Source organism: Tyto alba, unplaced genomic scaffold, assembly GCF_018691265.1.
Source record: "Tyto alba isolate M040663 unplaced genomic scaffold, T.alba_DEE_v4.0 Super-Scaffold_6, whole genome shotgun sequence".
Lineage (NCBI taxonomy): Eukaryota > Metazoa > Chordata > Aves > Strigiformes > Tytonidae > Tyto > Tyto alba.
In genome coordinates this window covers 1,475,109-1,499,487 of record NW_024881327.1, presented here as the reverse complement: position 1 = coordinate 1,499,487, position 24,379 = coordinate 1,475,109, and the positions used below count along the sequence as shown (strand labels likewise).

Sequence of the window (24,379 nt, the reverse complement as noted above, 5' to 3'; positions counted from 1 at the left end):
GAAGTAACAGGGGTATCACTAAAGGCATTGCAAGAAATTCCTTAAAGATCTTCCATATGCAGTGTACTAACTGAAGTTCAGTCTAACTTATTTTTGTCTTTGTAGTCCATTTTGTGCTGTCAGTTTGAGGCAAATAATTGTTTTGTTTTGTTGTAGGGAAGGGTGAACATGGAAAGCCGTACCCTCTTACAGAAGAAGACCGTGATGATTCTGCTTATAGGGAAAATGGCTTCAACATATTTGTTAGCAACAACATAGCACTGGAACGATCCCTACCAGACATCCGACATCCTAAGTATGTAAATTATTTTTTGGGACTATTTGATTTTAAGTTTTAATCTTTGTATATCTCTAAATAACCTTTTTTCCTAGGAGGTCAAATATGAATGCTCAGCCAACAAAAAGTGACCATTTCATTAAATAGGAAATGGAAAATTTATCACTATTGTTAAATCACTTGCTCTGTCTTTTAAACTGACCTCTGCTCTTATTAGTAACACACTAAGACTATAGAAGGCATCTTCTACTTACAGAATTATTTTCATGGCATTTCTGGGTAGTGATTTGTTAGGCAGTGATAAATAACGTTTCACATAGTTTTTCAGGCTCTCATTTGGTAATAGCTGCAGATCTTTGGTCTGGCAAGCAGGGTGACAAGTTGCATAAAATTTTTGGCTACACACTTGGACCACTGTTTCCAAAATGTTTCTTTTTGTTTTGTTACATAAAAAGTGAAAGCAATCCAATAACTACAGCTTATCAGGTGCTGATACAACAGCTGATTTACACAGTATAGAATTTTGTTGAAAACAGAATGAGCAATGATGCAATGCACATGCAGAATTGGGGGGTGGGTGGGTGGGTGATGGTATTGTTCCTTAATAGCAGTAATATCCTCCAGAGAAATAGGATAAAATTTATTCTGGAAAATAGCTGAGCTGAAAGTTGCCATGCAGTTCTCGGCAAACACAACTTTCTTTTCCTGTTCTGTAGTTTTTGGGTCTCTTGGAAGACTTTACTCTTCATATATCTGTAACAGGGAAGGGCAGGTATGCCTTTCTAGGCTCCAGGCCCTAGTCCTTTAGAGTAAATTTGAGCTCCGAAGGCAGGGGTGATGTGGTTTGTCTCTCTGTGGTGTTTAACTAGTGTATGAGGGAAAGGTACAGGAGTGTGACAAAACTAGTTTCTCCATGACTAGGTTTATATTTACCTTCAGATACGATTATCTTTATTATGCAATGTTTCAAGTTAAGATACCTGCTCACTTCTTAACCTATACATTTTTATTGTGTAAATTAGTTCGAAATTCCTCAGGGAACTGCACATAATTTGAGAGCTTGACAGAAATTCTTGGGGAGGGAGGAGAAATATCATGGCAAATAACACTTGTTCCATCAAATGTGGGACTGTCCTTTTCAAAGAATGAGCAGTATATAAATGTTTGCATAGTAAGATTTAAAAAAAAAAAAAAAAAAAGTAACTCACAGTGGAGGGATTAAAAGATATTTTTTTAAAATGCTTTTTGGTTGTTGTTTTTGGTTGTTGGAGGTGTTTTTTATTTAATTGCCATGCTGCAGTGTTTTGAGAAAACACTGTTTATCTGTTAATTTTTATATATTAATATTGTTTGCATAGAAATAAGGGGGGGGGGGGGGGGGAAAGCACATTTTTTTTAACAAGCTGTATGTTTTATATACTTTGTCTGCATTCTACTTTGCCAAGTTACCTGGAATTATTCACAGAAAGAGTGCTTCCAAGAAGTTTGAGTTCTAACATACAGCTGTACAGTATCAAAGCTGTGTTAAATTACATTTTTGACGTAATAAATACGCTCATCAAACATCCTTCTCTATGAGCAAACTTGCGGAGGACAATTACTAAATACAAAAGGAAGCTGACATGTTTATCCTCCCTTTGTGTTTGTTTTTTTTTAAGTTGGTCTTCTGGCAACTTTTCTTACCCGCTACTGCCCGCACAGTCACTGACATTTCCATGCACGTCCCCAGAAGCAATGTGAGTGATGTGTTGTCAGAAGAGACATATTAGGAACAAGTCAGTTCTACACCAGCCTTTCTCTGCCCCCTTTCCCTCTGCACAAACCCTCTAGTGACTTTCACCTAAGTGCCTCATTTGGGAAGCTTGAATCCTTAGGTATCTGCATCATGTTCATGTTCTAATCCAGCTAGGTTCTGATGGCATTCAGTGAAGTCTTTCATGGTGGATGTTTTGGTAGTGTCCTGAGTGAGCTGACTTATGTCATGTCTTTCTAACCTTCCTTGTGTTAAACATTCATAAAGCAAGTAGTCCATTAGTTAATTGACTGTATCACTTATCATCTAAATGTAAAGATTAAAAAATTCCTTACACTAAATTTACATACTAAGTAGTACACTGATTAAGGTGACAAAGCTGGGCTCTGTACTTCTGATGGTTAGACCTTTAAGCAAGTCTATGTCTTGAACTTCCAAGACACACAGAAATCTGACAATGCTTACTGACCTACTGTCAGAAACAAACCCAGCTCTCAGCTGCTGTCTGTTAAATATGATGCAAGCCAGTTCTCAGACTGCACTTCATTTTCTCTTCAGAAGCATGCGTGAAATCTGAAGTGATTCATACCCCATAAGGTTGCTTTCAGAAAAACTCACTGCAAAACTTTAAAGCTTCTGTGCCAGAAAAGGATGTTCTTACTGAAATAAAATTGGAGTAGGTAATTTGGGTGAGGTATAGCAAGCAAGATCTTATTTGGTCAGCTTCTGAGTATTATAAAGGGCTTTTGCTTTGTGGAGCTTCTAACTGCCCTTCAGGTTTTAACTATCTTTTGCATGTTTGTGGGGGATACTATTATTATAGACTTTGAGCTTTTGATCTTCCATCTCTATTTAGTGTATACCATTTGCACAAGGACATATCTGTGCTGAAGACTGTTTTCCTGAAAATGTTGTCTAGGATTTGTTTAAAAGAACCAAACGGGGTGGTATTATTGCCATCAGTAAAGAACATTCACAAAACAATCTTTCAAATACAACAAAGATTGAGTGATGAATCCTGTAATTTGGATCAATTAAACTGAAAGAGCAGCTACAGTAGTTTCTACAGTGCTCTGAAATAACTTAATTGAAAATATTTTATTCCGAAGTCTTAGACCAAAGAAATTTCAAGTCCCATTTCTAAATGTTTGGTTTTCTGAGAAGTATGCAAAGATAGCAGATAAGCAAGACTTTCTCTTTTTAATGCAAATGAACTTTCTCCTTCCTGCTTTCTGAAAATTGGGCTCAGAATTTGCAAAATGCATCTTCTGAGAGGGGGATGGGTAGGAACTAAGCAAATTCTTAGATTACAAAGCTCTGAGAAATTCAGGTTTTCAATTTTTTTATTATATTCTTGGGTGTTTTCCTTTTAAGTGTGACATATTTAAAGCAATTCAGCAAGATGTATTCAGATTGATGCTCCTTTCCTCTTTGAGACACTACAGTGTGTGTGCTGTAAAAATCCCTAGAGAAAGGAAACAGTTAACTTCTATTTTAAGGCTGACTTAACAGCTTCCCTTTATCCTCAATATGTTTCTATTGCATCCCTCTAATATCTCCCATGCTTTTTTCTGTCTCTCATGGCTACACTTGAAGAATATTTTTTTAAATTTCTGAGTGGTTTTTGTCTTGTTCTTGTCCCACTCTCATGCCAAAGTCTTCTTACAGTGGGTGCTCTTGCTACCATTAATTCTTATCTATTCAGCATTATTAAGTATTCTGCCATTCATGCCAGGTTTGTTCAAATGAACAAAGCTGCATCTGATTCACATTTCGAATAGCATTCAAAATGTATTTTTTAATGAGGTTTGGGGGAATGACTGGAATTGTCTAGTCTGAACAGTGGATATAAATTTTGTTGTATATCCTGTTTCAAACTCTTAAATCCATGTAAACTAGAGCATGACATTTTTTAGGTTTCCGTTCTTGAATCAAGAAATTAAAGTTAATTTCTGATACTGATAGATTTGCAATCATTATAATTTAAAATTTTTGGCTTTGGTGTGTTTGTGTAGCTTGATTTCAACAACAGGTCTCCTTTTATCTGTATTTTGTAGATTAATTGTTGGCAATCTGTGTAGTCTCAGATCAGATGCACAAATCCTTGTTGGCTTGCACGAATAATCTATGACAAGAAATCCCATCCTTTTTAGGTTTCCCTGGGCATAGATAGATTCATTTTGTACTGAAATTCTTAATGTTCATATTGTACATCAAGGATGCCAAACCTGATTTTTGTGGTGTCTGGTTTTCAGCCCATATTGGCTGGAGTCAGTGTTTCCAAGCATTGACTGCTGGTCTTTCTGTTGCTATGTGATGTGGTGGCCCTTCAGTGTCACTCCCAGCAGTATTCCTTTTCAGAAGTCTGAGCTATACTCATTTTTCTTACACATTTAATTTTTTACAGGACTCAGAACAAGTGCATTTTCATATTCAGATAAATACGGGTGTTTAGCTAAAGGCTATGAGATCTTTTGTCTCCTGAACACTAATGAGATTTTCTTTCTTTTTAATAATAAATCAAATTTCACTCTACCTGTTCTGCACAACTGAAACTCTCCAGCTTTCCCTTCGTGTCAGTAGGAGATACTGAAGGAATTCTTGAATGGTTCTCTCTCAAAATATTTGAATGCAATGTGGTTACTGTACGTTGTATTTTTAAAAAGAGGTTAAAATGACCATGTGATGGGATTTTGGGGGGCATTTGTTTGGTTTTGTTTGGCTGTATTTTTTTGTGTCTTTGGACTAGTTGCAGAATTACTATTAATCCTTACTTATGTCATAGTAAACTTTGCAGAAAGACTAGAATTCCTTGATTTACATTGGAAAGTAATATATTCTATAAATAATATAGTTATACAGTCATGCAGTAGTTCATATCTGAATCCTCTAAGAGTTTGCAGTTATTGCACTGAATATATTTAATTATTTTTATAAATACAGTGCATTTGTCACAGTTTAAGTTATGTATATTGTTCTTAACAATAAAATTTTAAAATCCATTTTTAATCCAGTGCTCTAAGATAGCTTTCAATTAATTCCCTCAACAATCTACAATCTTGAAGACAGGCTTAGGTTGTCCTGCTTAAAGACACTGAAAGAAAACTTATTTAATTTAAGTACCCTGAACTTCATGATATTTAATAAGGCTCATGGAAATAATCAGCAGTTTGGGTCAATCTTCTATCGAATTTTTGATTATATGTTGGAAGAAACTAAGGAAGTAGGAGGTTTCTTGCTAGTTCTCATTCACTGTGGGAAATCAGAAATGCATTCATGCATACATACATGCCTCATTGCTGTGTATTATTGCTGTTTATCAGTATTACCTTAACCTCATCTGGCCACAGAGAAACTAGTTAAACTCAAATTTTGCTTTTAATGAAGTAGTGAGAAATATGGAGGTTATTACTCTGCTCTTCAAAGGGTTTTGTGTAGTTACTGAATAGTGTAGTGAAGGTAGAAAGTCATACGGTCCAAAACGTTAAAGGTGATGTCCCTGTCTCCAAGCCTCACCGGATTGTTCTCTGCAATTGCTTCAGGACATCCCATTTGAAGTACTGCTCCTCAAAACAGGATCAGGGATATTTGTACTCAAGAAAGCTTGTAGCCTTCTGCCTGTCATGCCTGCTGTCAGTTCCTCTGCATGATATGTATTGATAGTAGCAAATAAACTGGAATAATTCCCAAGTGCTTTCTGGATGCTGTGTATCTTTTTTTTTTTTTTTATGGCAGCCACAGCTAAAATGTGGCTGAAGATTGACCATTCCCTGACCATCCTTTTGGTAAGAAACGAGCTGCAGTGTTTAATAGGCCAGTGAGGAGAGTCCAAGCCTGATGGGTCTGTTTCCGTTTACTGAGATTTTGATAAAAGAAGTAAGCTGTTTATACAAGTGGAGGGAAGTAGTTCTGCTGTGTTTAGAAGCCTTGCATGTTACTTAGAATCCAGTAAAGCCTCCCACACTGCTGAGAAAATAGCAAGCTGCAGTAAATGTAACTGTGAAATCTAAACTTAGTAGGGACAGGAATACTGAAGGATATTTACCTTCCAGACAGTTCTGTACATCTAGGATTGCCAAATCTATTAGCATTTGGCAATAGTTCAAGCCAGAACTTCTGACTCTCAAATAATACAATACTAAAATTGGAAAGAAAGTACATGTAACTTCACTAAGATCTGAGAGAAATGTGGCATGTTCTGGGAATCTGTATCTTTGCAGTTCACATGTGACAGTGATGTTATAAGCTGTTAATTTAATAGTTTTAAGAAAAACCTTAGTATACCTTCCTTTTTCCTGTATATCCATTCTTGCTTCCTTTCCAGGTATTTTTTTCTTACAATTAGGCATGTATCTAATGTGAATTTACATAAGACTAGATAATTCCAAAGCAATGAAATTTCAGCTCTAATACTAACAAAACACAGCAAGTGTCATCAGTACATTGTCACTGGTAACAGAAACAGCTGTTACGCTTCATGTAACAAGGACAGCGAATGTGCAGCAAGGCTGGAATGAAAAAGCAACTTCTTTCTGTGTCACCTGGTTTGGTTATGAATAACCTTATCAAGCTCTAATCTTTGGAAGGCTGCATTGGCCGCAAGATGTGTCAGCAGGCATGAGAACTTACTGATCATGCTGGCACATTTGGTCCGTGAGTCCTGACAGCAGTATTCTCATAGCATTTTCTCTCATGTCTACTGGCTGTGATTTTGGTGTTATAGACACGGATCAGACCTAGTAATATCTCACACATTATTTTTTCTCATACATTGTGTATGGGAGATGATGTTGAGAGCGATGTGTGCACCTGGTCACATACTGCTGTGAAAGGCAGTGGAGAAGAGATGTAGGCAGATCACAGAAGGTCTATCTTAAAATACATAAGCAAACTGGACGTAGTAAGCCCATGGGCCCTGATGGGATGAAGGTACCAATGAATGCTGAAGGAACTGATAGTGTTTTGAGGCCACTCTCAACTGTCTTTGAATGACCACGGCAACTGGGAGAGGCACCTGAGGACCGGCACAAAACTGGGAGGAGTGGCTGATATGCCAGAGGGTTCCTAAAAGCCTACAGGATGGCTTTGGAATGTGAGGGCAAGTGGTAAAAGGATAATTAGAATTTCTGAAAGAGAAGTTAAAAAGTAGCTTGAATGTCATGGGTTGGTTTGTTCCTGAGGTAATATGCTTAAAACACACTTTGGGATGACAAAAACCTGAGATACTAATCCTGTTTTTTCTCCTTCAGTCAGAAAAATGAACTTAAACTCAAAATTGAAGTTTTTTTTTATTGATCACGTTAACATCTGCCTGACTTCTGAGAGATATATGTGCTTGGTGTGAATTAATGAATTTTGAGTAAATTGATATTTCTCTAATCTTCTCTCTCTCAAAAAAAAAAAAAAAAAAAAAAAAGTGGTTTGGGGGTATGTATATAATAAATTGGACTACTTGTTGATATTTTGGAACTCTTAGGTAATAAAATGCAAAATTTCAGGTGTAAAATAATTATCATACAAAGATGCCTGCTGATACAAGCTTGCTTGTGGGGGATTTTGAAATGGTATAAAATGACTACATGCATTCATTTTTTTCCCAAGCCTAGATTTAATACATATGGGTGAGAAGATAAGCTTCCTAAAGAATGTCAAAGAGCGATTTCTCTTTTACATTTTTTGTAAGATCTTTCTATGAGTGGTGATGGCTTCCTACCTCATTATCTTGTAAAACAAAGTTTTGCAAACATAAACGTGCTTTGTGTCATAAGCCTTATCTGTTTCTTATGTTTTTCCTTTGGCTAAGAAACCTTTTGGTTTGCAGGACGAAATGAGGCAAACTCACTGACTTTGATTTTTTTCAAAAACATGCAGTGCTGCTGGAGAAACTGGCCATGACAGAACATAATGATGCCATTTGCCATAAAGTAACAAGCACCTAATTCATCTCTATCAGTTCTGATGAAGTCCATACTGAGGGAAACCTACATAAAGAACCCAGGACTTTGCCTATTTAGTTTCCAAGACATGTTGTTTGATAGTACGTTTAACAGCAATAATGCAAACTATTTCTACTGTACAATTTCTTTTTTTTTTTTTTTTCATGAAAATAGTGATAATATTTTGGAGAAGGTTTATCTGTTCTAGTAGGGAAAAGTGTTGTGACATTTACTGAGGCCCTTACTCAGTAATGCCTGCTTGCTTCTCAGCTGTGAGCCACTGTGAAAATAAAGATTACTTTCCCCTCCATCAGCTCACACCCAAGCTAATTTTACAGCCTTGTCAAATGGCAGCAGAAATTACTAGTTATCACTACTTTATCAGGCTCAGTTGACAAGGCTAGATTGGAACAGAAACACGGTGTGACTGAAGCTTGTGGCTGTAAATTGAATACTTTGACATGCTAAGACAATTACTATGTAAATTTTCACTGGAAAATGTTTTGTCCTGGTAGCTTAGAGAGGGCTTGTCAGTATCTGGGAGCCCAGTGGGTGCTGTAGTTCCTTTAATAAACGGAAGGAAAAGGTCATATCTGAAAAAGCAGCTCAGCTAAGAGAGTGTGTGCTGACAAAGCTAGAGGAAAAAAAAAAAAAAAAAGATTGAAAATCTTTCTGTTTTGCTCTAACTTTCTCTGGTACTTCCTGTAAGAGGAGAAAATTGAAGGTGGGCTACTTTTATGATCCAGTAACTGTTCTAGTAGTCTGCTACCTCGCTTCCTAAATGCAGCAGAGGGATGCCTGCAAGACATTTAACTTCTCCTGTGCTATTATCTATCAGAAAGGGCAGTTCACAAGGTTGTTGATGTGTCTAGAAGGCACAGAGCCTGGTAACTGGCCAAGGCATTGCTATTGGCATCCCTTAATGTGCATAAAATATTGTTGTTGTTATATCCACAGGGTCAAACAAATTACTGCTTTTATGAATCAGCTTTTGCTGTAAAGTGGCTGAAATCGTACCACCTCTGCTCTCCTTTCTCATCTTTTTAGAAACCCATTTTCTTTCATTTGGTCTTCTACAGGGATAAAAGATTTCTGCATGTTTCTGTTAACAGAGAAGCTATAAAGATTGAGAATTTTGCAGTTCTGCATATTTTCTTAAACTAGTATGATGTTTTAGGAGGTTTTTTCCTACTTATAAACTTATCAGGAAATTAAACGGAACTACCCCTATATCTTGAAGTAAAAGGATATTATTTATTTATTTCTGCCTAGTATAGTAGTTTAACCTACAAAGTGAAATCATAGTAGTCTTAAGACTCTCAGTAGTGAATAACAAAGAGGTGTAATTATAACTACTTTTCACTACCTTTTTATGAGTGGTCCTCTTTTCAAGTTGTATTTTATTAGAGCCTACTGCAAATAGCTCCCAGATGTTTCTGGTTTGTTGTTTTTTTTTGTTTTTTTTTTTTTTTTTTCTTTTCTTCCTCAGGCAGGTTAGTAGTTCAGGAATATAGGAACTTCTTACTATTACGTTAACCTTCTGAAAGTCTCTCTGCAACTTTGACATTGACTCTAAAATTCTTTTATTCAGAAACTCAGTTTTGATTCTTGTTTCAACCCAGCAGAAGAATTCTGTATCTCAAAGGAATAACTAAATCAGTATTAAGTGTTTTAAAGTGAGTTAAAGGGTGTGACAATTTACAATTTTTATGAATAAGCCTTGAACTCCCAGAGCCAGATGCCCAGCTATGATAACTAACAACAGGAACAGCATGCTAAAGACAAAGCCGGTAGAAAGTACCACTTAGTTATATATATACTTATATAAGTATATATACATTTACTTTGATTTCATAGTAGCCATTTTCTGGTGACTCTCTGGTAGGTGTATATAATAAACAGTATTGTGCAGCTTTCTGAGTTCAGTTTTTCAAAACAGTAATAAATTATATAGTCAAATCGTACATTTGATTACTGCTTAGCAATGTATCTAATAATGGAATGGAGAGAGAAAGGATATTCTTTGGCCAGCGATAGTGAAGAGATATTTACTGCTTTGAAAATTAATTTGTAAACTGCTTATGCCCTGCTAGAGAAGTTCTCTGTCTTTAAAAATCTCATCTGAAAGTCTCTAAGGGACAAATTTAATGTTGTCATATTAGTCTTTGATAAGAAATATCAGATACTAAACTCTGAAATATCATGGAAAGAAAGACAAGATTGGTCAAAGATAGCGATATTTGAAAGCATAATTCAAGGTTCATAACTTTTGATTCATGATAATAATCTTGAAAATGTCATTGTATCTGATTCAGCAGCAAATTCATGATTTGGTGCCAATTTTTTCATACATACATGCACAAGTGTTTGTGTCTAAATTTTTTTTTTTTTTCTGTCAAAGTCCACATTGATAATGCTATTCCATAATTCTGAGGATCTGTGTGAGGGAAATGCATAATGCCCCTTGCACGTTCTCCTCTTCTAAACTTCCTTTGTTCTGAATGATAATGTAATAACTTCAGTAAGAAAATACAGGTGTGAGCTACTTACGTAGCGGGATGACAGTTACTTATGGTTATTTTCTTCCTAGGTATTTCTACCAAGACGTTTGTGTATCTGTTTCAGACTTAACATGGAAGTTACTGTGAGATTTAAGAGTTTATTTAATAATAAGTTTGCCGAAATCTGTTTACATTTATGCTAAGAAATAGTCATTCTCATAACCTTAGCTATTATTCAGCATTGTTCCACAAATAAGTGCTGGTGTGTTTCACTTAAGTAAGTGATGTTTAAATGCATGTAAAGACGCATCTTTAAGAAAGCATCTGTAGCACTTTATTAAGGCCAGTCTGTAGTATTCTGCTAAGGTGAAGAAGAAAATGCTTATGCTGACTAGGAACACTTTTCTAGTTTCAAACCTCAGGTGGCTCTCTGCCCTGAAGAGTATTCCTGCCATGAGTCCTAGATATGTATGGTTGTTTATTTAACCCCTTATCCCCTCCCAACTTGTTGATTCAGGCATTTGGATGCTTCACTTTTGAAATAAATTACCTTTCCAAGGTCTTAATAATCTCTTTTGATGGCAGCCATTTATTCATTTTGAAAAGTACAACCTTAAGACTAGTTATTTGACCGAACTCTGTCTGAAAAGTTCTGCATTTTTAAATGTCTAGGGCAAGTTCATGGTTTAAAAATATAAAACTTTGAATGACACAGTTTCTTTAAATTTAAAAAAAAAAAAAAAATCCACTTAAAGAACACAATGGACTTCCACTTCCTGGTTTACCTTTGTAACAGTACCAGAATGCAGTAGGACTGTACAGCAGAAGCAAATGATTTTGGTTTAACAGCTAACTTGCCATATGGAGGAACGGTAAGCTAGGTTTTTCCCTTGCCTGTGTGATCGTTTCTGACGGAGTACAAGCAGTTACTGTATGTGTGTTTAGGAGTGGAGGAGAGATCCTTAGAAGTAACTTGTGTATTAGTTATATCTTCAGACTTATTAGGAGGAAAGAGAATGAGCATATCAGCACAGTGTGCATGTCCAATACAAATACTCCTACAGTTACATAGTAGCTAGAAATCATAACCAAGATCAAAATGCTGTAGTATTAATAGCTTACAGTTAGTAGTATAGGCAGAGTAGTCCTAATCACTGAAAGCCACTCTTTTAAAGCTCTTAAGAGAATAGTTGGCATGTTACATGCATATAGATGAGACTGCATGGTGTAAGAACAAGAGAGATAACATTCCCATGTATTGCTGGATTCCAGTCCTGACTGTGACATGGGCAAGCTGCTCGAATTCAGCACCCTGGTCTGTCAGTCTGTAAAGCTACGAATAATCCTGAACCTGTCCTCTGGAGAATACTGGAGGCCTGGGTCTGTCCGGTTAGGATGTGCCACAGGATGTGCAGGTGCCTGCTGTTCCACGGCACTGGGTGCTGGTGGTGTAGCACTGCATACACCTAGAGATATGAGCATGTATGGGAGCAAAAATGACTGATCAGGATTTCTCAGAATACTTTGGGGAAGATGACATCAAACATTGAACAACTAAGCCTCCAGTTCTGTAAATGATCGCTTACCAACCATTGATGATGAGGCTGCATTAGTTATGTAACTGGTCAAGGGAAGCTGAAGATGAGCTTAGGGTGAGGTTTCTTAACTCTAGTAATTTAACTTATAGGGACCTGTACTTCAAGTACAACTTGATGTGTTTCCGAGCAAAGTGAACGCTACCTCAAACATGAAACATTAAAAATTCTGCCGAGCTATTAGGTTATCTCAGGAAACACAAGTATGGAGATAAGGAGGAAAGTGAGGAAAAATATAATGAAAATAGTGGAAGACTAGTCAGGTAATGTGCTGTTAGCATCCTTAAATATTTATTCTCTTGTCAGTATGGGCATGATGTTGACTATACATACATAGCCAGGACTAATTACTGAGAACACTTTAATGGAAATTACTGTGATCAAAGCTGAAGCGGAAAATCAATTTGGTATACTCATTTCAGGTAGACTGATTTAGTTTTCTGCCTTCAGTCCCATAGGCCAAATTATCAAATTTCATGGGAGGTTTTTCTTCTGGGACTTTGCATATATTTATACTAACATACATTTAATTCAAATAAGCCATTTTACAACTTATATACAACTGACTTATCTGAGTCAAATGACCTGTCTTCATCTTAATTGACTATTCAAATCAATCTGGTATTGCAAATTTCTCACAAGTTATTTTAAAATTTAATCCAGATGAAAATACCAATAGGGCAAAAACTGGCCCTGATGAAAACAAATTAAAAATAGCAACTAATAACTTAGTATAAAAAATTATTTTGAAAGACCTAGTAGTTGCACCCTTTTTTCAATTCCTCACTGATTGATATTTTTTTTTTAATAACTGAATTGGGATATGATGTGATACTAAAGCCCTACAGTAATATATTTACCTTTATCAATTGCACTATGATTTGATAATGAAAAGGATAACCTGACGTAATGTTGATGGACATCAATTATGTTACAATCTTTCGTATGCTGAGTTAAATCTTGGAGCAAACCCTTGCTTGACTGAAATTGGCTGAACTGACTATCTGTCTGTCTTAAATCTACTAACTTTTTTTGAATATTGATTTTAGGATTTATTTCCAGGCTTTTGTGGGTTTCCCAGTATTCCAAGCTATAATGAAAGTCAGTGTGTTATTTGGACACTTTATTCTGCCATTCAAACTACCAGAATAGCACTGTCCACCTAATGCCTACATTCGTTTTAAGTGTGCAAGTTGCAGAGGCTGACAACTGGAGTTCATGTGTGCAAGTACTATCATTTTCTAAAATGATACAAGTTTGAAAGTTTTCTACTGTTGTGGAAAACTGTGAGGCTTTGGAAATAAAATTACTTTGTTCAGCAATATTTGAAATATTTCTATGGGAAGTCAATTCAGTTTCTTTTAACATATATACTGTAATTCAAAAAGCCTTGCCCAATAAATATTAGTGTTCATTTAAACACTGTTAAAATTGGATGGTAACGGTAATCTTTTATACATAGGATTTTTCCTTTCAACAGTAAACTTTGCTTTATTTTTATTGTAATAAATTTTGGTAAAATTGCATTGTTCAGGAAATATGAAAGACTCTTGAATTCTAATTTCATATTTCTTTGGAGAATCAAGAATCTCACTTGTAAAACATTAATTCCACAGGATAGTTAGGCTATTAATCACATTAATTTTAGAGAGGAGACATATTGACATCGGGGTCTGTATTTTTCTTGGGAATGTTTAAAACAGTGTTAAGATTGTTTTGGTGAGAACAAAAAGCATGTAATCTTGAAAGTAACATAGTTATTTATTAAGAGGTGTATTAGAATCTGGGAACCAGCATAAATAATAAAGCAGGGTTAGTTTGAAGCTACGATCAAACTTTGTCAGCACCTCTCCAAATGCACTCTACAGAAATTTTGATAATCAACTAGTGCTGAAAGAACACTTCTAAAAATCTTTGATGCTGATGCAAAATTGTTGCAGTTAACAGTAAAAGTATCTTTCTAGTAGCTTATCTGATAACTTGATGATGCTTCTTGGTTTTAAACATCATTCTTGTCAGTAAAATGCAGATGAGTTAAAATATAGGCTAAGATAAATCAATGTATGTCATGATTTATGGATTTCTGTCAGTTCGTGTGCATATAAACACTGTTGTATTTTCTGCTTAATACTTGAATCATGCATCTATCTAGACTGTTTTATTCTATGTTATAGCACCATTAATAAATTTGAATATAATAATACTTCACGACTATGGACTTCACTCTGACCTAGTGATAACTAGCTCTTTGTTGTAGGCACAAAGACCTGATCATTATTTTTAAGACTCACGATGGCTTACAAGAAGCAGTATCTGTGCTTCCAAGAAGTCTTTTTACAGCGAGGATATTTGACTTCACTTCTAAAATGCAGAATATAAAAAACTACACTGATAGACTTTGAACAAATGCTGCATGCATATATGATTATTCTCTTGGTAGATCCAAGGTCTCATCAGTGGATGTCCAACTGCATCTTTATTGCAATTCATGGACCTTTCCTGAGCATTACAGCTATCCTTCAGATCTGTCCTACAGCCCATCACAGCACAGAGTCAGCTACACTCTGCTGTAGATAATGCTGAATATAACTTCAAATAGAATGGATTTCTGTGTTACACCTTCTAAAACATAGTGATCTTCTGTTACAGTTGGAGTCAGAGAGCAAGGGGCTAAAAATGAGCAGAATTTAACTTCCTGAGGAAAGTCAAGTAGGCCACCACTCTGAAACCTAACAGACTGTGTTAAATTTCATCATCTTCTGTTGTTAAGGTTTCATTTCTACTAATTTCAGAATATGACCAGCTTTTCTGAGAAAAGTAAGAAAAGGGCATTTTGGTGGTTTGTGGCTCTTACTAGAAAATTGTTCACACATATCCAGGTACCTTTGTAATGATTATCAAAGTAAAAGTAAATATAAGTGAGGATTAAAGGTCCAAGTGGAATGATGGAGATAGGTTAAGAAAATGTGATGTGTTTTCCTCTTCTGACTTCTAAGCATGGTCCTCTTTTAATAGATCAATCTGTTCTGTAGGAAGAATTAAACAGTTTTACACTAAGTTCATCAACGTTGATTCTTCTTTTCATCACTTAAAATACATAATTACTCTGAAACCATCAATGAGACTATCCAAATCCAATGACCTTTCCCATCTGTATATACTTAAGGTTACAATATTGATCATGCAAATACACAAATATCAGTACAGCCTCTATGACAAGGTATATTGTCATGTAGGAGGGGCAATATTTTTATAAGGAAACAACATTCTGATGTATTTGGGTGTTTCTGGTATTTTATTTTTCCCCTTTACCCTTTAGAAGTTGTAGTCTGACATGTGGCATTCTTTTGCTTGGTTTTGTGTTGGTGGGTTTGTGTTTTATTTGTTGTCTTGGGGTTTTATGGAGATGGAGAACTTACTGATTTTAAAATCATACTTACTGGGAGTTAAAAACGCTAAAGGAAAAGAATCTTGCTTTCAAGAATAGCATAAGAATTACACATATGTGTAGTAGTTGCATTTGTTCTAGTCCAAGAATTATCACTGTCAGCAAACAGCTGGCAACAGTAGGTGGTGGTTTTGGTAGGTGGTTTTCTTAATTTGCCAGCTGAAACAGCTACATATTAACAATGGGCTTCCTTCATTGTACTTCTTCCTACAGATAAGAAAAAATAATTTTTACTTAATTCTATTGCTGCAGTGGATTTTTATTTTTTTTCCTCCAAAAATGCTAGAATATATGCTTAGACTTTTCTGTCACTAGGTAATGAGCACTGTTTTCTCCAGACCTTCACAGTCTTGTAAAGCAACTCTCCTGTTAGCAGTGTGCATATATGTTCTACCAGCAAACTGCTTATTGGAAAGTTTCAAAAAGTATTATTTTTGCAAATGGCTTGTCATTCATTGTTGCAATGTTTTAGGAAGAAATGTCTGAATTACAAATTTAAATTTTATTTTTTAGGAAAGCATCCAAAACTTTGATTGTTTATTCACAGCTACATAACAGTTAATATTTTGCAAATATAACTGTAGGAGCTGTGAGTTCTTATTTCTTTGGAACATTTTTTCAGTGTGATAGCTGTACAATAAATTGGTAAATATTGATTTCTCACTGACATTTATAAAGTAGAAATGCAAACTAAGCTGCAAATGTATGTAAATCAACATTATAACCTACAGCAATATTTTATATACATAGTTATTCTTTCTGAAAAGCAGCAAAGGTATATGTACTTTTCTAAACCTAGAAGTTGCAGGTGTAAACTTTTTCCCTTTTTTTGTTGCTTTCCTGTATCACAAAGCTGACATGTTTCTGCTTGTAGGAATACCTTTATCAGGGTGCAACTTTGTCGTAGGAAATGAGAAATCATTCTGTTACTTTGTCCCCAGAGCTGAAAATGCCATAACAACAACAGAGGAATTTGTCCTTTTTCTCCCTTTTTCAACAAAACATGAAAGATGAGATACCATCACTTTCAGTAACCTAAATATTATTCATTAAATATTCTTAGCTATTAAGAGAAACTCAATTGCAAGGCCATTATTTAAAGAGTGGTTTTTGCTCAAATATGTAAATGAGTCAGTATTGAAAATGGTAAGGCTAAGCACTGATATCACATAGATGATGTTCAATTAAGATGCTAAAAGTGCAGTGCTTTCAAAAATGAAAAGTTGTTTATGTTCTCTTGCTTGTATCAGTCTGCATTTTCAGAATCGTGGTGTTTTATATTTATATTTAATAGCAGCAATCATTTTGGATGTGTAGATAAGAACTTGGAGTAGTATTTGTAGATGTTGTTTTGCATATTGTAAGCACGTGTCACCCAGGATACTACTGAATTGCTTTCCAGAGTTTGTCTCTTGGTATAGTAGACTGTTTTTATAAATTTTGTCTGCTAATGGACAAAAAAAAAGGATCATTTCAGATTTCCTTTTACTTCATATTATGTTTCAGAATTCTTTTGATAAGAGGATTTGTTTTCTGGAAATAATGTAATAGAAGATATGTCCTGTCATTCTTCAGGAAAAAGTTTCCAGTGAAGGAAAAGAATCTAATTCCAGCCAGTTAGATTTTGTCATTGCTCAGATTTTTTTGTATGCTGTAAGCAATATAAATATTTAAAATGTACTAGTTATAGTCATATTTAAATACTGCTTGACTACGCAGTTGGATTTTATGCTAGAACTCGTTATGGCTGAATAGCCCAAATGGATGACAGTATATGCTAACTCAGACTTTTCAGTATGCTTATACAATTATTTTCCTGTCTTTCTAGCTGTAAGCACAAGGTATACTTGGAAAAGCTACCAAATACTAGCATAATTATCCCATTTCATAATGAAGGCTGGACTTCACTCTTGCGAACAATACACAGTATTATCAACCGCACTCCTGACAGCCTGATAGCAGAAATCATTCTTGTGGATGACTTCAGTGACCGAGGTAAGGCCCAACTGGTTTTGTTTTAACTGGAAATTTATAATGCATTGTGGCCCATATAGAAACTAAAGGGAAGCAAAAAGTGAGGAGGCTGTACCTGCTGGACTACTTGCGTTGAAGTACTGTTTGATAGTTAACTGGAATAAACATGTATAAGTGGCTTTTGTTTTATTTTGCATGAAAACTCAAGTTCATTGTCACTTATTAATATAGTATTTTGAATATATTATTTCTGAAATACTGCAGATTTTAGTGTTTCAACATCTTTTTCTTAGGCTTCACTTTTATTCAGAAAACCTATTAACTTTGACTATTTTGGATGCAAGTCATTAGATTTTAATCCTGGAATTTTATTGGGTTAGACAGCTTCAAATACTAGTACAAAATAGCAATACAGATAAATGAGACTCTGGAATGGAATGTGAAAAACTGCTTCAGAATAGTTAATCAAAGTTTACATCATCTATATATAGTAAAATTAAGAAAACTGCAATCACTTAATGACTTCTGCCATCATTATTTCTTGAATGCAACACAAAAAAAATTATAGTTCTAAGTTCCTTAAATGAAATTTAACAATTCCTTAGGTAAAATTCATCCATACTAATGATATGGAACTGGGAAATATTTTTTCTTTTTTTTTTAATTTCTGTACATCTTTTAGGATTTCAAGCATGAAGATCTTTGACTTTTCTTTGGTGTGTGGGGCTTTTTTTGATTGTTTCTGTTGAAACATCAGTTTCTAGTGTGTATGTGAGCATTGTTCTGAGCAGATTGATAGACAGCAAAAGAGAGAATTGTGCTCTTTGCTAATGTTTTTTAGGTAAAACCTTTGTCTTGGTAGGAACTTCCAGGAGCAGATTTCTGACCTACTATTATGAGAAGCCCCTGGGTGAATGAGAGGAATATTAGTAGAGCACTGCAGTAGAATCATTTTTGTAAGATTTTTCACTTGATATTTCAGGGGTTAGAAGGATTAATACTGCACACATCTATCTTACCCTCTCATATCTGCTGGTTTAGTTGCAATATGTTCTTTGATGAACTGCCTCTCTATCTGTAATGCAATTTAAGTGAAATTGTAAAGTGAGTACAGTTCTGGCTATTCTATGTTTAAAAAAATCTAGACTGTGGATGAAAGTTTTCAAAACAAGAAGTGTAAAGCAGCACAACAATTTTTCTGCAGGCTAACAATTTCCTAGTAGGAAACAACTTACAGGGAAGTCTGTAACTTGGTTTTATGAGGTGTCTGACAAGTAAAAATGCTTCTTATACTGAGAGAGCAGCAGCTGAGGCTATGCTTGCTCAATATGCTGATACTGTAGCATTTCTTTTTAAGGAAGATCATACCGACCATTGTTGATATACTTTAAAATGTGTTAATGTTTTAGAAACCTAATCTACTTCCCAGTTATTAGAAAAAGAATTAATGCCAGTAAAACGGGAATATTGTCACTTCTGTTGCTCATTCTTGCCTGCCCCTAGCTTAGGTTCGGCTGCTGGCTGAAAGTATTTTGGGAGTAAATATTACCTCTAACATTAATTCCTATAACACTATAAAAATTTCCTGAATCTTCTTCATTTCCAGTTATAAAAACCTATCTAACATTTCAGTGGAACAAGTGGTTTTCAGATGGAAGAAGTGGTTCATATAGAATGGAAATACTTAACAGAAGTGTCTGGTTTGGAAATGTGCAAGAAACCTATTAAGAAGACCTGTATGGAGCTGGGTCTAGAACTGTTGTACTATTATCTGGGGTTTGGTATTATTAAAATAAAGATTAGAAATGTGGTTTTGGAAGATTGCCAGCTTTGCACTTGAGCATATTTGGTAGTGTATGTTTTGAGATGAGCAAACATGAGAAAAATGTTCTCACGTCTCTACTCTGAATACAGTATCATTGAATTTCAAGTCAGATGGATCATTTTGGTACATCTGAAGTGGGTTTAATTCTTGTATTTGTGATCCTCTAAACTGTACTTAACTGAGGCTATAGCATATTTTCTTGTGCCCTCTTATCTTTTGCATTAAGTGGTCACACGTAATACCATTGGGTTATTTTATGATAATAAGGTGCTGACTGATGTTTATCTTTCTCCCCTCACAGTTTGTGAAATAATATCTTTTAAAAGTTATTGAATAGATGCCTTGTTTACTGTTATTAGTCCTTCACCCTCTAGCTGCTTTTTCTTAGGCTGATGAGAGCAGTAAGGCAATGTGAAAGACATTGAAGACAGATTAGGTCAAAAATTAAATATAAGTGTGTTCAGTTGCTGTCAAAACTGCTAGAACCATTGCAAGCAAAGTTTACTGCAGTGTTGAAGCAGTATAGGGATTAGTGATAAATCTGTATCCCTTTTTCTCATTGTATAATTTCTCCATGGAGCTTCATCTGTCAAATAACTGACCAAAGGCTATTACTTTCTTTTGTGAAATCAGTTATATACTATTTAAATGATATTGTGTATACTATACCTGTTCCAAAACTTTATATAATAAAGGAGGAGTTTTCTGCTAGGCAACTAAACATGATTTTTAGGTAGTTGAAAGTGAGAATGAGACATTTGAATAACACTGTTAATTTAAAAGTAGTCATTAAATGACAAATGTTTTTTGTTTTTGTTTTTTCCCTAGGGTGTTCTACTAATCAAACTTGTCCTTTTTACAAAAGTCTAGCAAGCTGTTGTAAAAAGCCAATCCCTGTTAGTAATAGAATAGATGAGAAAAAGTAGAAACTTTAAAGCTGTGTAAGTTATAGATAAAAATAATGGAGATTTTTCTTAACTACTGTAAATGAACGTAAAGAACTTTGGGTAACAGATGATGAAGACGTTTTAGGGCACAGCCAGGTATCCAACAGCTTGCTGGTTTGTCTGCAAAATTACTTGTGTGCCTTCATTTTATTCATATTCACTTCTTTGGCCTTTGTTATTAAAACCAAAAACTTCAGATAGTTCATGCATAATTATGATGTTTAGATGTTATAAAAGGACAGCTGCACCTTTTTAAATATCAATATAATGCAGACTAGAAACTTGCTATTAAGAGGGAGGTAAGAAAATGTTATGAAATTTGGAAATGCAATGTTTGGTTATGGGTAAATTTAATATTAGAAAACTACATAGATAGAAAAAGTAATACATGACAGTCAAAAGGAACTGTATATTTAAATGTAGGTAGCCAAAGTTGCAAAATACCTTTATTCATAGAATTTTTACAGAGTTTATGTACTTAAAAATGATAAAGGGGTGGGATGGAGAAAAATGATGAAACTAGCTGAACTCTTTGCTTCAACAAAAGTAACACTTTTGATTTACATTGTAAACATGAATGGCTTCATTGGTGAGATGAAGGGAACTGAATCCAGAGTTTATAGGAGTTTTAACACAAAAGAAATATATTGTCACTTAGCAAGCTCTATAAAAGAGTCAAGTATTAGACTTCTACGTAGCTTGCCTTAGAAAGCTATTAATAAGGGAACTGGCTATGCTGTGTGCTGGCAGTCAGTTGAATTTAAGAATGTTTTTACTCTTCCCAACTGAGTTAGCAGTCAGGTCTTCACTAGAGACTTCCACTAAGTAACTCAGTTCTAGGCCCTAGTGCTGTAGCTTTTTCACAAAAGTCTGACGATATACATACCGCTACCTACCAAGCTTTGCAGAATACTTCTGACTTTGTGATGGATTTTCGGTTGCAGTTCCAATACCTGATTCATACCAGCGCTCTATTTCAAACTCTCTGAGTTTAAGAGCTACCAAATACAGTAAGTGTCACCTGCCATGGAAAATGAACATCTTTATGTTAGAGGTACTGACGTACCTCTGTGTCTGGTATGCTTGCAGTGGCTCTGTGCGTAGGTCTGGTATTGTGAGCCTGGTTTCTGCCAAAATGAGCCTTGTAGAAAGTAGCTTTTGTCTGGGAGGGTTTTTTTTTGCATGTGGGGGATTTTGAAATGAGGGGTGGGGGGTTGGTTTGCAGGTTTATATTTGGGGATGAGGTATTTACAGTTGCCATAGTTTGCTCTGAGGTTACAGCCTCTTGGCAAACAGGTCTCTGAGAACATGGCAAGGAGCAGATTGTGGGCAAGAGTTTTAGAGGAAAGGGCAAAATGAAAAAGGAAACAAGTTTTCATTGGTTCTGTTATAGAACAGCTTGCATTTACAAAGGAATACTAAAAATTCTAATTAATGTTTTAAAACTTTGGGGAAACATAGATTTGCATAATTAATTAGTTAAACAGTTCATGCGGGTTGCCAGCACATCATAGGTTTGTACCCTCAGCCTTCCTCCTTTTGTGTTTTAATGAGTTTATTAGCATAGTCAGGTCTAACACAGCATGTGCCCATGTGTGTAAAATTAACTTGCCAAGCATTTTTATTTTACCCCATAGTTCTCTAACTGGTACAGCACCTATTATAAGAAAAAATAATGTGATAGCCAGCAATAAATTTATTAGCAGTAACAATTATTGGGCAGTTTTTTAATTTGCAAAAAATCAGAGTTGCTAAATTAAAAAATAAAACCTACAAACTTAGCAGCCAACAGCTTGACAGAACTAGTTTTCTGCCCAATTGCCCTAATAGCCTGTTAAACCCATTTTGGCCTTAGAGAGGTTGTCTGATTTTTGTTCTTTAAAAAAAAAATAAAATAAAATAAACTGTAATTCTGCAAATTATATTAGTCATATTATACAATAACAGTAGGGTAAGGAGGTTTGTGCTAAAAACAAAGCCTGTCTATCAGTGTATCAGATTGTACAACTTCCCACTCAAGAAATAGGTGCTATTTTTTGCACAAAGATTAAATTCTCTGTATTTTGCTTGCAGACAGCTAGTTTATATAACATGTCACTTGCGATTCCAACTTATGGATGCTTGGCTTCAGATCGTGGCTGGATATAACTTTTCTGATGAAATGAAAGTGAAAGTTATATTGTATGAACGACTATCTTTTCATAGGAAGCCTCTGCTATAGACAGCAATTCTCTGATATGGTGAAAGCTCACTTCTGCAAAAATTACCATTGTTGTCAAAATATACAACATTTTAAAAAGAAAATTGGAAGAGGATGTTGTAATATTGTCAAAGTAGTCAACCTCTACCAAAGGAAATGCATCTAAGTCTGTCCCTTTCCTTAAGTTTAGGAGCCTGTTTTTCAAGATGGTGTATAATTGCTCAATGACTTCTCTTTTAAGCTGAGCTCTTTAAAGTTACACAAGTGATTTGTTTTTCTTTAATATTAGTAATTCTCCACCCTCATATAGGCTGTGGTCTAAACCCAGCTGGCAGCCAAATGCCACATAGCTGCTCACTCACCCTTCCCCACCCCAGTTGATGGGAGAGAGAATTGTGGAGGGGTAAAGGTAAGCAGACTCAAAGGTTGAGGTGATAATTTAATAATTGAAGTAAAATAAAATTAATAATTATTATAATAATAGTAATAATAGAAAATACAAACAAGTAACGAGCAATGTGATTGCTCACCGCTTGTTGACTGATACCCAGCCCATTCCTGGCTAGCCATCCCAGAAAAAGGAAGACTGTCATCCCAGAAGAGAGAGAGATCAGCTTCCCAGCCAACCCTTGTCTATATAATTAGCATGTTGTTAAATGATATGGAATATTCCATTGGCCAGTTTGGGTCCATTGCTCTGGCTCTGCTCCCTCCAGCTTTTTGTGCACCTGCAGATAGGCAGAACATGGGGACTTTGAATGTCCTTGACCTCGGCAACAACTGAAAACATCAGTACATTATGAACATTCTTCTCACACCAAATCCCATACTGAATTCAAATCACAGCACTATTCTAACTAAGGAGGATAATTAGCTCTATCCCAGCTGAAACCAGGACAAGATCCTAGACACTGTACTTTTGAACTTGGGTGTCTGCCCATTTCTGAAAAATAGCCACCCTCCTCAGTGAAGCATGTGTCTGTGGGGATTGGGGCACCAAAGAGAACACTTCCAACAATGTACATGCTGAACACAACCAAAATTAATGCTTTTCCCAGAGACACAATAGGACAAGGAATGGGGCATTATTAAATGGTAATGGGAAGGTGTCTGGGATTGCCTCCTGATGCTGTGTATGGCTAAAGTGGCTGCAGCCAGGAAAATGTTCCGTGGCAAGCCTTTCCTTTGAGTAGAGAGGGTGTAACTAATAACTGTTTGGTAGCAACAGAAGTCAGAACCTGAACAAGACATGCTGGAAGTCAGAGAAAAACCTGGCTGACATCAGTGGTGTGTGTGGAGGCAACAGTGGTGGCAAATGAAGGGGCTGAGTACCGTGATTGCTCTTGATGGCAAATTAACAGCTGCCCGATTGTGTGAAGTTTCAAGTACCCAATTGCTGCTGAGTAAGGTTAATGATCTGGGAAGTAATGCTGTGTGTATGAGATGACTGCTTTTGGAACTGATGCTAGCTTGACTGTCTCGCTGGCATTATGTTACATGGCATAAATATCTATCATAGGAGATCTCTGCTGGTGCTACTTTTCTTCTACTTACATAAGATGTCCCATGGTTGGAAGTTTGTACGATAGGATAAGCTTCAGAAATCACCTGCTGTACAGTAGGATAGACTGTAACAAGTGTTGAGAGTTAAAAAGGAATGGGATAAAGGTGCAGAGAAATCTGTTGCCTTGACTGAGTACTAAACTGAAATAATTCAGTTGAAAAATTAAAGGTAATTCTGTTTTATCTTTACAGATGAAAACAATTTGTTAGTGCTGTAGTGTGTGTTCATCGGTATTTACACCAATGCACTTAAGTCAAGCTGACTTCTCCAGAGGACTGCTATTTAGTGAACACTAGTCATTTGGAACAGGTGAGAGAGATGTGCTTCATTTCGGAAGAGCTGAGAGAAAAAATAAATCT

General features: G+C 35.6%; 1 protein-coding gene across 1 annotated transcript in view; it reads left to right on the top strand.

The window, feature by feature from the left end:
• GALNTL6 (polypeptide N-acetylgalactosaminyltransferase like 6) overlaps positions 1–24,379 on the top strand; it is a 503,407-nt gene that overhangs the window by 211,806 nt on the left and 267,222 nt on the right. The window contains exons 3-4 of the mRNA XM_042808290.1: positions 157–295; positions 17,339–17,505. Of these exons, the coding sequence (XP_042664224.1) occupies positions 157–295; positions 17,339–17,505 (306 nt within the window). The remainder of the gene's footprint in view (positions 1–156; positions 296–17,338; positions 17,506–24,379) is intronic.